General features: G+C 41.7%; 1 protein-coding gene across 1 annotated transcript in view; it reads left to right on the forward strand.

Moving 5' to 3' along the window:
* rbfa (ribosome binding factor A) overlaps window positions 1-15,000 on the forward strand; it is a 28,760-nt gene extending 13,760 nt beyond the window's left edge. Inside the window, exons 4-7 of the mRNA XM_039737075.1 lie at window positions 2,369-2,481; window positions 5,499-5,583; window positions 9,718-9,797; window positions 14,489-15,000. Of these exons, the coding sequence (XP_039593009.1) occupies window positions 2,369-2,481; window positions 5,499-5,583; window positions 9,718-9,797; window positions 14,489-14,867 (657 nt within the window). The 3' untranslated portion in view covers window positions 14,868-15,000. The remainder of the gene's footprint in view (window positions 1-2,368; window positions 2,482-5,498; window positions 5,584-9,717; window positions 9,798-14,488) is intronic.
* Window positions 15,001-15,255: the final 255 nt, after the last annotated feature.

Consider the following 15,255-nt stretch of genomic DNA (forward strand, 5'->3'; position numbering starts at 1 on the left):
AAGGCGCACTTCACTACTTTTCAAATATGTATGTATAGTGGGATTGCTAAAGTTTATTTAATCTAATCGTGATGAAACACTCTGCAGAAAAGAGTGCCAACCTGTTATTTTATACTTTAGTGTTTGCAAAGGATCCCAATAGAAGGAAAATGGAATACCAAGAAAAGTGTGATAAATCGGTGTGCTGCCCGGTAGATTGCAAGGATTGTTACGACTTCATTATGCCTAGCCTAACATTATCAGGCTCTTCTATTGCCATTATGGGTTACAAGGGGCTGAAACCCACCTGACAGCATAGGGCACAAGGTAGAGAGCACCAGTGGTCCGCGGGGCTCACACAGGAGCAGCTTTGATATCTGATCAGCCTGACACACCAGGAAACCATTGTGGCCTGACACAGGAATCAATCTCAGGGTGCCGGACAATTCGAGCTCAGGTGTTAACCACTACAGCCTTGCATTGCGCTTTGCTACTCATGCTGTGTCTAAATATTAGATAAATGAACTTTATTTGTCCCTAGGGGGAAATTTGGCTTTTTACAGAAGCTTTTTAAATAAATAAATAACCAGGTAGACAGGTAAGTAAGTAAATAAATAAACATATACACACACTTTGGTCTGAAGTGAACACACCCCAGAATGACTATAAAGCAAGAAAATTCAAAAGAAAGAAAACTTCTGACTTGTCTGTCCCAGTCCCAGTATTGCTGTTGGTATAAAGGAGACACCAGTAGTTTCTTGACACACTTCTGCTGAATGATTCATTGGCTGAAAGTTCTCAGTGTTGTTGTGTCAGGGAGAAGATGCGCAGCATTGTTCATAATGGCACTCGGTTTTATTTTCATTCTCTACATCACAAGATAGATAGATACTTTATTAATCCCAAGGGGAAATTCACATACTCCAGCAGCAGCATACTGATAAAAAACAATATTAATTAAAGAGCAATAAAAGCGCAGTGCAGTTAAAAAATGCAAGGTGGTGAGTGTGAGGCAGGTATAACAGACAATAACTTTATATAATGTTAACGTTTACCCCCCCCCAGGTGGAAGTGAAGAGTCGCATAGTGTGGGGTCTCCTCAGTCTGTCAGTGGAGCAGGATGGTGACAGCAGTCTGTGATGAAGCTGCTCCTCTGTCTGGAGATGATCCTGTTCAGTGGATGCAGTGGGTTCTCCATGTCTGACAGGAGCCTGCTCAGCGCCCGTTGCTCTGGCACGGATGTCAGACTGTCCAGCTCCGTGCCTACAATAGAGCCTGCCTTCCTCGCCAGTTTGTCCAGGTCCTCTTCTTTATGCTGCCTCCCCAGCACACCATCGCTTAGAAGAAGGCGCTTGCCACAACCGTCTGATAGAACATCTGTAGCATCTTATTGCAGATGTTGGAGGACGCCAACCTTCTAAGGAAGTATAGTCGGCTCTGTCCTCTCTTACACAGAGCATCAGTATTGGCAGTCCAGTCCAATTTATCATCCAGCTGCACTCCCAGGTATTTATAGGTCTGCACCCTCTGCACACAGTCACCTCTGATGATCACGGGGTCCATGAGGGTCCTGGGCCTCCTAAAATCCACCACCAGCTCCTTGGTTTTGCTGGTGTTCAGTTGTAGGTGGTTTGAGTCACACCATTTAACAAAGTCCTCGATTAGGTTCCTATACTCCTCCTCCCGCCCACTCCTGATGCAGCCCACGATAGCTGACCTACAACCTACGACCTCCAAGGGATCCAGAGTTCATCCCATAACTGAGCTTACCCTTTAAATTTGCTGTTTGATCCGGTGGGCCTCTCTTGAAGTGATGTTACCAGCTGGGCATCACAGAGTTGTAGAAAATATGAAGGAATGTCACCTTCCACATTAAAGGAACGCCATTGCCTAAGAAAAAGAGAGCCTGCTGTGCCCTTTCTTCTCTAATTCCTCTGGGATACGAGACCAGTCCAGCCTGTCATTAATGTGGACCACCTCTACATTCACTCCTTGAATAGTGACCATGAATGTCATTGTACTGATGTGCTTCCATCAATAAAGAATTGCACTTTGAAGGTGTCTGACTTTTCTGACTGCGGCTTTTAGGGGTCTCTATTCTGATGATGTCAATAGAGTTTTGTTGTCTACTGTTCACGCACATTTTTTGTTGGGTATCTTTCCAGATAATTTTCTGACAATTGAAGAAGATTAAGGTGGTCTCGTAGCCTCATTGTAACAGTTTTAAAAAATGGTGTGTGATATTGTTGAGCATATATTACTCCAATGAATGACGCAAAGCACATTTTCGTTTTTAGTATTGAAATACATTAGTTTACTTTGTGGGTGATGTAAACAAAGCCACATTTTAAAGCGCTGTGCTAAAACGAGGTGTTTCTTATTTTTTCAGGTGTCACTAACGTCGGATTTCTCATGTTGTCGTGTCTACTGGAAAATAAGTGGCCTAGAGAATAAGGATCAGGAAATTGAAGATGCATTGAAAAAATCTGCCCCGCGTATAAGGTAGCATTGTATGTTCATTTTTACTCCTTGCAGTGGAATGTCAAATGAGTGCGATCTACCATATACATTGACTAAATATTTTGTAAGCCTTTTATTTGTAACGTTTAAGAGTCAGGAAGCCTGGCAAACCTGTTTTCTACCCCCAGAGTTTCACTGATAAGGTAAAGCACCTTCTGGGCCAGATTTGTGGCTTAACTGTTTTCTTCCTTGCTTGTTTGTTAGACACTACAGAAAATGCTACAATGGGGGATTGAGTCTGCAAGAGCTAAACCTGAGAACCGCTGCTATACAAGAACAATTAGATAGATAGATACTTTATTAATCCCAAAGGGAAATTCAAATTACAGCCGTGACTGCAATAAAAAATGCTTTTGTTGAGTTATAAAACATTCCTGAAACATTTTTGATGATTATGTCCCATTCAAGTCACTCATGTCAGTAACATTATATGGACTGGACTGTACAGTCACGTCTCTTTCTATCAAAAAGTTTCTTTAAAAAAAAATGCGAATTGATCTTCTTCTTCCTTCAGCTGCTCCCGTTAGGGGTCGCCACAGTAGATCATTTGTTTCATATATAGTGGTGGCTCTGAGGCTAGGGATCTGCACTGGCAATTAGAAGGTTGCCAATTCGAATCCCGTAAATGCCAAAAAGGGGACTCTGCTCTGCTGGGCACTTGAGCAAGGAAAAGCGCTATATAAATGCAAAAGAATTAATTATAATTAAAATAAAAATAATTATATCTTTCTGTCCTTGTCATCTTGTTCTGTTACACCCATCACCTGCATGTTCTCTCTCACCATATCCATAGAACTTTCTCTTAGGCCTTCCTCTTCTCCTCTTACATGACAGCTCTATCCTCAACACCCTTCTCCAAATATACCCAGCATCTCTCCTCTGCACATGTCCAAACTCGCCTCTCTGACTTTGTCTCCTAACTGTCCCACCTGAGCTGACCCTCTAATGTCCTCATTTCTAATCCTGTCCATCCTCATCACCCAATGCAAATCTTAGCATCTTTAACTCTGCCACCTCCAGCTCTGTCTCCTATGCCACTGTCTCTAACCCATATAACATAGCTGGTCTCACTGCCGTCCTGTAGACCTTCCCTTTCACTCTTGCTGATACCCGTCTGTCACAAATTACTCCTGACACTCTTCTCTACCCATTCTTCACTTCTCTTCCACACTCCCCATTACTCTGTACTGTTGATCCCAGGTATTTAAACTCATCCACCTTCACCAACTCTACTCCTTTCATCCTCACCATTCCGCTGACCTTCCTCTCGTTCACACACATGTATTCTGTTTTGTTCCTACTGACCTTCATTCCTCTCCTCTCTAGAGCAGATCTCCATCTCTCCAGGGTCTCCTCAACCTGCTCCCTACTCTCTCTACAGATCACAATGTCATTGGCAAACATCACAGTCCACGGGGACTCCTGTCTAATCTCGTCTGTCAACCTGTCCATCACCATCACAAATAAGAAAGGGCTCAGAGCCGATCCCTGATGTAATCCCACCTCCATGTTGAAATACATCCGTCACTCCTACCGCAGACCTCACCACGGTCACACTTCCCTCGTACATATCCTGTACATCTCTTACGTACTTCTCTGCCACTCCCGACTTCCTCAAACAATACCACAGCTCCACTCGAGGCACCCTGTCATATGCTTTCTCCAGGTCCACAAAGACGCAATGCAACTCCTTCTGGGATATATCAGGTAAAATTCTGTCATTTGAGCCATTCAAGAGGGACTAAAATTACTGAGGTCCTCTGGTGATACATACTTTACCCCATCTGCTGGTGTAAAACTAATCCGGTCTGAATAGAGTTTGAGACAAATATATAGTTAGGATATAGCAAGTTGGATAATGGATGGATGGATGGATATTTGAGAAGACAAAGGTCTTTAACTGGTTCTCAGGAAGAGTTGCATGTTTTTTGCACAGTAATCCATCTTTAAAAGAATACTCCACCCAATTCAAATTCCCTTTCGTATCTGGGCGCATTCCGTTTTCGTTCATGAAATCGCTTCTCAGAGGTGGTTTATTTAACAATATTTTAGTAAAAATAAATGCGTTTGGGATGTTGTGAGCATACAACTGGATGACTTGACATGTGCATTATGTGACACAAGTAGTGTGAGGTATTTTCATCTACATTTTTGATATTGTCGAATGTTGGTCAGCATAGATCCCAATTATATCAGAAACTTTATCTTTATTCTGCATGAAAATGTGAGTTAAAATGTTGCCTCGGTCATCACTACAAACTCCATGGTGTAATTACCCCTTGGCAACTTTTCGTAAGTAAGTTTTCTCCCACCCTGTGTTGTTCAATAATTTCAGTTTATACTACTACGATCGAAAAAGGGGAAATTTTTAAGATACCAATATTTAACACTTTTATTTTAAATTCAAATAACAGTAGCACATAGTAATGCTATTTCACTTATTTAAAAACAACCAATGATGAGCAGATACCAGCATACCAGAACAACACACAGTTGAGTCGATTAGAACACACCAATCTGCTGTGCTGCTTGTTCTTGATTTTCACCTACGACTTTGGATATTCTTGGTGCAGTCGTTGAAAGAGCAAGTGTCATGTCATCCTAGGGAACTAGGAGATCTTCACGACTCCAGCTTTTTTAAACAAATTTACCCTTGATTGGAAACCCCTGAGCTAAGTCATATACAGTATTTTTAAAAAAATAGTTTTTGGACAGATTATTCCCTTAATTAGAACATATATACAAGCTGTTTGCACTGTGCAAATATAGGCTCCTGAACCTGATGTACAGTATAGTGAAACATTTTTCATAATTAATGGAAAATTGTTAATCTGATGTAGATCAATCTTGACCAAAATTGTGCACTTCTGCAACCTGTGAAATGGATAAACGTCCTTTATGAAAATAGTCATTTCACGGTTAGTCAATAAATTTGTGTCTAGTATGACTGTTTTCTTTTTTTTTTCTCTCTGTAAAGTATATTTAATTTTGTCTTCCAGGCACCTTCTTCTAACTCGTCAAGTCCTGAGGGAAGTCCCACCGATAGTTTTTATTAAAGATAAAGAATATGCTGCCATGCTAGAGGTAGGTTAAAAAAATATTCCCAGCAATAGCCTACGGTTGTATTGTAGTGCAGTAGTCCAAAGAGAGCGCTCCAAACAAACTCACTGGTTATTTTCTTTAACTTGGGTCAAGCGGTGGTGAACATGATATGAACATCAGAATTATAAATGTCAGCCATGGTACTTTTGTGTGTGCATAGAGTGCTCATGTTTTACTTTACCCTTCAGGTGTATTTTGTAGCTCTGTTTGCAGCCATTCCTCCTGAGTGGCCTCAGTGCGTTTGCATTGGGCCCCTACACAGTGATCTCTATATTTCACAAGATTGTTTGTCTGCTTGTCTTGCATCTGCTTCTCTTCCTCCCACACATTGATTTTGTTTTTTTCTGAATCCATCTCTTTTCCCACTGAACTTCAATATTTCTCTGCACCCATGACTTTTATTACAAAATTTCTAATCGAAAATGCAAACGTGTGTCTCACTCTTCCTTTGACATTCTTATCATCAACATTAGGTGCATAAGCATTTATCAAAATTCATTTTACAGTTCGATAAGTTACCCATGACCATCACATATCTTTCTTCAGGATCCAATACTACATTTGATGCTACAAATGAGACTGTTCTATGTATGAGAATTCCCACACCTCTAGTTTTCTTTGTAAAGCTAGAATGGAACATTTGGCCAGTCCAGTCCTTTTGCAGCCGGAACTGATCCTTGCTTAGTAAGTGGGTCTCCTGTAAAAGTACTGTTTTAGCGTTTAAACCTGTTAGGTGAGAGAGTACTTTCTTTCTCTTTAATTCATGATTCAGGCCTTTAACATTCCAGCTCACAAAGTTAACTGTCCCATCATGGAGACACTGATTCTGAATTTTTGATGACATTTTATAGTCTTAACTGGAAGTGAGACAGCTTTAACCTTAGTTTCCTATTTCCCCAAGAGTTATTGCCATGCAGCCTATTGTTACGTTGGTAGTTATAATTATAAAGATTAAAAGGATAATAGATTAGATATAGATATAGCCTGCTCTCTTTCTCCTCCCACCCTCCCTTTTTGCCTCCCCACATGAGGCTAGACCCCACTTCACACAGTCCCGGTCCTCTGACATACCCAGAGACAGAGCACGTCCAAAGCAAAACAAGCCCCCACGCAGCGGCGTTTTAGGATTAAAATGTCCCTTTGACATTCTTACTGGAAAGAAGAAAAAGTTGGGGTTAGTGCAAACCAAACCAACACACAATAATTCTGTTACCCCCTCACACTCTTTGTCTTTCCCGTACTTAACACTCTGCAGAGGGCGCTGCTGTTCCTCTTCTTCCTGTGAGCAGCCTTAGCATTGAGCTTCACACTCGGCAGATGTCGCTGCTGTTGTTTTCCGTTCTACCAAGTCACCCCTCGAGAAGTTTTCCATTAAAAAGATGCAAACCTAGATAACTTTGTGGAAGTTACCACAACCCTTTTTTTATTACCAGGATGTATCTCATGATAAGCTTTTGATTAAGACAAAGATCAAGGTTCTAACCCTAGTAGTTCACATTTTACTTGTTTATATAATATACAGTAGATAGAGGAGAGAGAGAGGTTAGGAGCACACGCTGATACAGCGCATTGCCACACCCACCACATTACAAACCAGCTCAGGATCCCAGATTAGGACCCAAGTGCAGCCATGCAATGGGCGACACCTCTGCACCACACCAGTTCAGATGGAATGGAACCAGTGTGAGGTTTTTGATGGTGGCTGGAGTGCCATTCTGCCGCCAACCCCCAAGTTTTTCCCTGCAGGTTGGAAGGCCTATATGCAGGGCTGGATGCAGATTAACCTCACACCCAGGACGGAGCAATTGCTTGTTAAGGGCTTTGCTCAAGGGCCCAATGAAGTAGAGTCACTTCGGGCGTTAACGGGATTCAAACCGACAACCTTCTGATTACCAGTGCAGATCCCTACCTCAGAGCCACCACTCCGCCTTATAGATAGATAGATTATAATTTCCTTTGACCCTTTCAGGGCGGATGTCGACTTTTGTCAAAAGGGTTAGGGTTAGGGTTAGGGTTACGGGTTGATGGTGGCAATGGACTGTAAATGGAAAGGAAACTTGCCTTGATTGGTTTGCTTGTGATTCCCAGTGCTCACATGAGTAGCAAGGATCAAACAACAGCAAAAATGGCACAGACATCTGGTGAGAGATTGAAGCGAATGTGTAAAGCAAAAATACTCCATGGACGACATTTTGCATATTATCACTGAAATGGATTGTGACTTTGACACAAGTGATCAAAAAGCTGATCGTGGTACTGAACCAAGTTTGTGTAGCAAACCACCTATGACAATGTTCACCTGAGAGGACCGTCACTTACCTTTCCTTGAGGTACAAACTAGATTACAGTGCACTGCGGCCGCTACTGCTGCCCCTGCTCCCCGCCACGCAAAGACAGTCTGATGGCCAGCCTGCCATGGATTCTTGGCAAATTGGTGGCCACAGCATGCAGCAACAGATGTTTTATATCTGTGTGAAACCTTTGCTTTGTGTGCTTTTCAGAAAACCGTGTTATTTGGAAATAATATTCAGCCTTCAAAGAGTTAATAAGGGTAAGTCAATAAGTATCCACACTTTCGTGATGAGTTTCTTTTGGTTGGATTTACAGCTTTCTTCACTGACATGGCCAGAGTGATAAAGTTCCGACATTGATCAATCAGTTTCTCTTATTGTTTGGGTTGGATTAAATATGGCCCCTCCACTCTCCATTTGCATCAAAGAAGAACACCAAGTATTGATTCATGTGTCTATGGGCTGAAGGTGTACCTGGAGTCGAAATTCTTCAGAGGTGTAGGAATAGACGGAGAAATTCAAAAATGGTCAGACAAGTGTGTTCAGCACAGAGAAGTAGCCGGATGCTCGTCCACTGTAACTAAGTAAGTGTGTGCTTTAATTATGACAAACCAACGAGGATTTCAGCCCAAGGTACACACCTTCAGCCATGAAAAGTAGATTACAGCTTGATGCTCTTGTTTGGTGCAAACAGAGAACAGGGTAGCCATGGGTTGTCCTAGAGAACAATAAAAGAAACCAAGTGATCAATGGTGAAACGTTACCGCATTCGCCACAGACATATCACGTTTACACTTGCGTGGGGAAAGCTGTACAGCCAATCCAAGCAAAATAATCACAAAAGTGTGGATAATGATTGACTCTGCATCAAATATAAGTGAATTTGACAGCACTTTAACATAATGAGTTTAGTCCATATAAATTGTTTGGACTGTAGTTGTGAGTCATTGATAAATTGGCCAATAGGGGGAGGCAGCTCGATGGCCGAGGTCTCCAGGACTCTGAACAAATCCAAATCCTATTATGTGATATCATCTACTGTTGAATTCTGCTGTGTACTTGTAATATTTTCATTTTACTATTATTATTATATTGTATTTAGGATTACTTGTGCTCTGTTCTGTGTATTGTATTGTATTGACACCCGCTGCACACCCAACCTACCTGGAAAGGTGTCTCTATTTGAACTGCCCTTCCCGAGGTTTCTTCCATTTATTTTTTTTTTTTTGGGAGTTTTTCCTTGTGTTCTTAGACAGTCAAGGCTGGGGGGCCGGGGGGCTGGGGGCTCCTCACTCACATGCCAGCCTCTATTCGAGTCGGTCTAACCTGTTGCCACATTTTGGAGCGTACCTTGCCTCCACTTAGCTAGCCATACTGGTTTGTTTATTGATTTTTAAAGTTTGTCCTGTTTCAATATTATGTGGGCGGAGCTGCGGGGGGCCGCTGGTTTATTATAAAACTGAACTTTTATTACTATATTTAATTTCAGTTCATTTTTAATAAGTCCTCTTTGAAAACACTGACTTCAATAATAAACACATTTTTTTAATCAACCTGCAGTTTTATACTATAATTTCATTGGAAGGCATGCATCAGAATTGAAACAGATTTAATGTAGGCCATATGCAGTGGCACAAAACAAACGTGCAAGAGAACAAAGAAAGTTATTTGTTATGCGGCCCTGGGTTTTATCAACTTCGGCGTCAGTCAAGAATTTTGATTTTGGGGGATCAATGGAATAAATGGGTCCTGGAAATACACAGCTAAGCTGAATTGAAATAAATATTCTGAATTGTAACTTGAATACCAATGATTGCTTTCATAGGTGGAAAAGCTCTTGGAGAATGCGGACTTCGGCCCAAAGGATGACACGGATGACTGTGAACAAATTGTGAATAGTGAGAGGTGAGAGTTTTCCATATTGTTTAAAAAGTAAGCAAGAATATGAATTTTAGCACATGGCCCACCCCCAAGTTGAAATACTGTATATGGGGTATGAGAGGAGACATAAGCTGTAGTGCTTAGCTGTGTAACCCTTACAATGTCTTCCTTTGCTGACTCAATGTGGTGCATTATGGGTAAGGTTGCCAGTTTAGAAATTTAGAAATACAGGACACTCTTAAAATCTCTCTCTATTTTACTATACAGTATATATAATTTATACGTGCCCTCTACACACCCAGACCAATCTATTATATAAATGTAGAGACATAAGTTAAAAACATAAAGCAAGGATTTTACTGGGTTATTAGGAAAACAGAATTAAAATCATTTGAAAATTTATTTAATACAAGCTAAAAAAAAATCTGTAAAAGTGAAATCATTTGAAAATGTTTATTTAATACAGACAACAGAGAAATATTATTATTATTTAATACGGGCAGTTAGGAAAACAGTGAGCCGTGGAAAATAGTCACAACACACTTTGTTGACCCATATGTTGCAATGCTGATACAGAACTGCACAGCAGCGCGGCTGGAGAGCAAAACGGTAAGAGTGTCGCCGTCCTCAGCCAACCATAGCCACTGAACAAGTTACAAGCAGGCAGCAAACACGAACTTCCTCGTTACATTTGGGTTATTTTCATCAAGAGAATCTGAGAAAAGAAAGTATAATTACTTCTAAAGTTACAACTAAGTACCGTAAGAAGGTAGTAAAAGTATATTTTTGTTATGAAATTTGAAAATGAACTAAATACAGGACATTTGGGTGTCAGTACAGGACAGGGGACAAAATGATCAAATATGGGGTATGTCCCGTATATAAGGGATGTCTGGCAACCCTACTTATGGGTCTTTTTTCACCTAATTCTTTTAGTTGCCTGGGAAATCTTTTTTTTTTTAAATCCCAAAACTATCTATATTCCATCCATCGATTATCCAACCCGCTAGATCCTTTTTTTTTTTTTTACCGTGTCCTGTTCGGCTGTGAAGCAATCAGAATTGATGTCTGAATGCTGGCGACTAGCCTTACAGTTTTTCTCTCAGGTGGAGCGTTACAGCTTCTGCTGACGTCACGCCTGATACCAAAACTTTATTAAAAAATATTTTCAGATGTTTTTAAGATTCGAACCGGACACGGAGACAAAAGTGACAGAAAAAGAAGAGAGAGAAGGAAGAGATGGAGGTAAAGGGGAAGGGGGGGGTTTCGTATAGAATAAACAATAAATGAACCAGAATCCGCTTCTAGACCTGCAGAAAGAGGGGAACAAACCACAAGACAAAACATTGCTGCATCAGCTACATGAAGATATATAAAAGTAAAAATGTTTGCTGACAATCATACAGTAATTATTACTAAGGCATTTAGGGCCACCACAACCTTAGGTCATGTGCTGAAGATGTCCAAGTCATACTTATGAAATCACCATGTGAGCACCTGTGTGCGTACGCACGCTTGTATGTGTAAGGTTTCTCTATAGAAGCATCCAATAGTGAGTGTGAAGGGCCACAGACCTGCCCCCAAAAACGTGCAGAAGATGGAGGGAGTTCCAAACCCAGAGATCCAGAGGTCACCCCAGAGCGCGGAGACCCCAGGGAGGCCGTCACCAGAGAAGCCCCAACCCCCACTCGAGAGGTGCAGAGGATCACCCCGGGGGGCCACAACCAGCAGAGTCCCGGGAGATATCAACGGCAAGCCCTCGGGCCCGCCCGCAGCTGCTCACCCCCGAGTCGGCCGGGCCTGGAACCCAGCAGCCCGGGACCCAAGGGCGACCCACCCTGCCGAGGACCCAACAGAGCCCAGGGAACCAGATCTCACCAGGCAGCCACCGGGAGCGACCAGACAGATGCTTAAGGCAGGGGGAGGGTAGGCAAAGATGTTGTAGTAGTTGTAGTAACCCGCTAGATCCTAACTACAAGGTCACGTGGTTCTGCTGGAGCCAATCCCAGCCATCACAGGGCGCAAGGCAGGAAACAAACCCCGGGCAGGGCGTCCGTCCACCACAGACTATCTACTGTATATTGATTATCCATATTAACCTATAGCACTAATAATCCTAACTTTAAGAACAAATTACATTTAGGATGTCTGTATGGATTATCAACAACCTTAAATGAAGTGTAAAGTCTGGTAAAGCATATGGTGGATAAAAATTCACCCGAATGACAGAAAAAAGAACTCGGAATATGTAGCAGTTTTAAAAGATGTGACATTTTGAAAACTTTGCTTTTTGTAAAGTTAATGCACTTTACTCAAAGACTTCACATTTCAGAGCTAAAAAGGCTCTTTTCAGAATGTCTTGATAAGTGGTGAACAAGCAAACCAGCATAAGTGAAGAGTGAAATCTATAAAAGTTAGTGGTGGGTCAAAACTGAGCCAAAAGACATGGCAGTGTTCAAAATGTGTATCAGCTGTATAAAAATGTTAACTTCCGGAAACGTTTTTGCCTTTTATAAAGTTGAGGTTTTTTACTAAAATTATTCACATTTCTCAGCTAAAAAGATTCCCTTCAGGATTTTCTTATAGGTGGTAAAAAAAAAAAACAAACCACCCAAAATGAAGAGTGAAATGTTTGAAAATCAATGGTCGGTCAAAATTGATGCATAAGACGTGGAAAGGTAAATAAATAAATAATTAAAGACTGTTTAAATTATGGAGTCTTTAGATTTTTTTTAATTGTTCATTAATTTGGGGAAAATGTAGGAAAAGTCACAAAGTTTCGTCCTGAACAGATGCAATGTTAGGGCGGAGTGATGGCTCTGAGGCTAAGGATCTGTGCTGGTATCCAGAAGGTTGCCGGTTCGAATCCCCGTCATTGGCAAAAGAGATCCTACTCTGCTGGGCCCTTGAGCAAGACCCTTAATTGTTCCAGGGGTGCTGTACAATGGCTGACCCTGCGCTCTGACCCCAAGGGGTATGCGAAAACTAACAGATACCTAATACGAGAAATTGTATAAGGCGAAATAAAGAACAAATAAAAACGTAGGGTTCTTTTACTGATTTCAAAACCAAATCCTGGTCAAATTTGACCTGAAGATGACGTCCGAAACCGATTTTCCCATAAGAAGGCTGCAAAAGTCTAGTGAGACATGTGAATACTTTGAAAAACACAACATTTGTCTGTCTTCAGAAATATCTGCATATCGTTTATATTTCAACACAAATGGGTACTTTAGAGTTGGTGACAGAAAATGGCCGTGAGAAGCGAGACTGAGACCGAGTTGTTTATGCCGTGTCTGTATGAGAGTGTCTTTGTTTTTATTTCATATTATTCATGTTCAAACTGTTAATATTACCGTAAATGTATTCCTGTGGTGCAATGGTAGCGCTGCTGTCTCACAACAAGGGAACTGGGGTTCACATCCCAGGTGCTCCTTCCAAGTAGTTTGCCTGTTCCTTTCCATCTGTATCCGTATCGGTTTCCTCTGGATGCTGCTCTAAAGACATGCAGGTTAGGTGAAGTGGTCATGTTAAACTGGCCCACCACCCTTTGATGGACTGGCGCCCTGTTCAGATATTGACTTGCACCCAGTGCTTGCTGGGATAGACGCAGGCTTCCCCGTGAGCCAGCCCTGGATAAGCAGGGTAGGAAATGGATGGGCAGATGTTTTCTTGTAACTACATACTGTACTCCCAGTTCTTTTCTGTGTGTTGATTTCAGTTAACATCATTGAGCTTCCTGCATGGACTGATGGACAGGGTAAGTTGTAGCTATCATGGTAAAGTCTTATTGAGAAAGAGCTCCATCTCCTTTTCTGTTACAATGTTCAGTTTTTCTACGTACAGGTTAGGTATGCCATTGTTGGTATTCGGAATGTTTGTTTGTAGCATTGCAGAATATGAAAGAAATCCATTTGGAAGTCTGTCAGTAGAAAGTAACCTGTAGATGGGGGTTTCCATTTATTTATGTATAAATGTATTTATATTTATTATGAATGAAAATGAGATCACATTTTAAACCACGGGTGTCCAGCTCCGGTCCTGGTGGGCCGCAGTGGCTGCAGGTTTTCATTCTAACGATCTTCTTAATAATTAGTGAGCCATTTCTGCTGCTGATTAACTTGTTTTGCCTTAGTTGTAATTGACGTGACTCAGACATCTTTTCCTTTTCCTTAATGAGCAGCCAAACAATAATGAGACAAAAAAAACAAGCCGCCACAAGACCAGCTCCCCTGAAAATAAAGAAAGGTGAAGGGTCTCAGTGGTGATGGGCTTCTCGGGTCACCAAAACATCTTGACGGTGGTCTTAGAAAAAACAGAAAATGAACAGTCTGCTGTTGCAGAATGAGAGCAGCAACAAGTCCTGTTATTCAATAGCGGCTTTAATTAACAGCGAGAATTGGCTTCTCATTAAGAAACTGGCTGGAGTTTGACGTTCCAATTTAGCTGGTCATCTGTTGGCTCGTTTCACATCTCAGTTCTGTTTGGCTGCCATTTAATGAAGAAAGGAATCAACTCCGAGGACTGAATCCTTAAAAACGGGGCTATTAAAATGAAGGGAAAAGCAGTTAATTAGCAGTGAAAACCGATTAGGAAAAGGGTTAGAATGAAAACCTGCAGCCACTGCGGCCCTCCAGGACTGGAGTTGGACACTCTTGTTATAAACATTTTTGAGCACCACCTATATAAACGTTTTGTATTCTTCACTCTCACAGGGAATCTCCACCTCGGCCAGAGCAACCTAAAAAGAATAAGCCTTCGAAATCTTTTAACGTGTTTGACACTGACCATGAGACTTTGAAAAGACAGGTTTTAGACTACAAAAAATGGAGCAAAGGAAAAAGTCCAGAGCTTAATGGGCTGACGTTAATTGAGCAGCAAAATAATTTGCTGGCAGATCTGCGGAAACAGAAGAGGGACAAAAAAAAGAAGTCCAAGTCGGGCTACAAGGATGATAATGACATCTCCCCTCAGGAGTACTTGTTCCAAAAAAGCAGCAAAGAATTTCTCCATGAAGGGAATGTCCACGTGCCTGACCAAACCGACGAACTGGAAATCCACAACATGCTGGAGGAAGAGCAAAAGAACAAATAGCTGCTCACTTTAAGCTCTGTAATATTCTTAGACCAAGATTTAACTGATGTGACACTTAGAGATTTCTATATCATGATGTTTAATGGCTTCGCAGTGAGGTTTTCTATTAAAAGTTGATTTTTCATATTTTTTATGATTTTTTTTTGTGGTCTTGATTTAAACCTTCATGTGTGTGCTTGGTGTGTGTATGTGTGCCCTGCGGTTGGCTGGCGCCCTGCCCAGGGTTTGTTTCCTGCCTTGCGCCCTATGTTGGCTGGGATTGGCTCCAGCAGACCCCGGTGACCCTGTAATTAGGATATAGCGGGTTGGATAATGGATGGATGTATGGGTGCTCTGCGGTGGGTTGGCACCCTGCCCAGGATTGGTTCCTGCCTTGTGCCCTGTGTTG

The sequence above is a fragment of the Polypterus senegalus genome, chromosome 15 (genome assembly GCF_016835505.1).
Source record: "Polypterus senegalus isolate Bchr_013 chromosome 15, ASM1683550v1, whole genome shotgun sequence".
NCBI classification, from domain to species: domain Eukaryota; kingdom Metazoa; phylum Chordata; class Cladistia; order Polypteriformes; family Polypteridae; genus Polypterus; species Polypterus senegalus.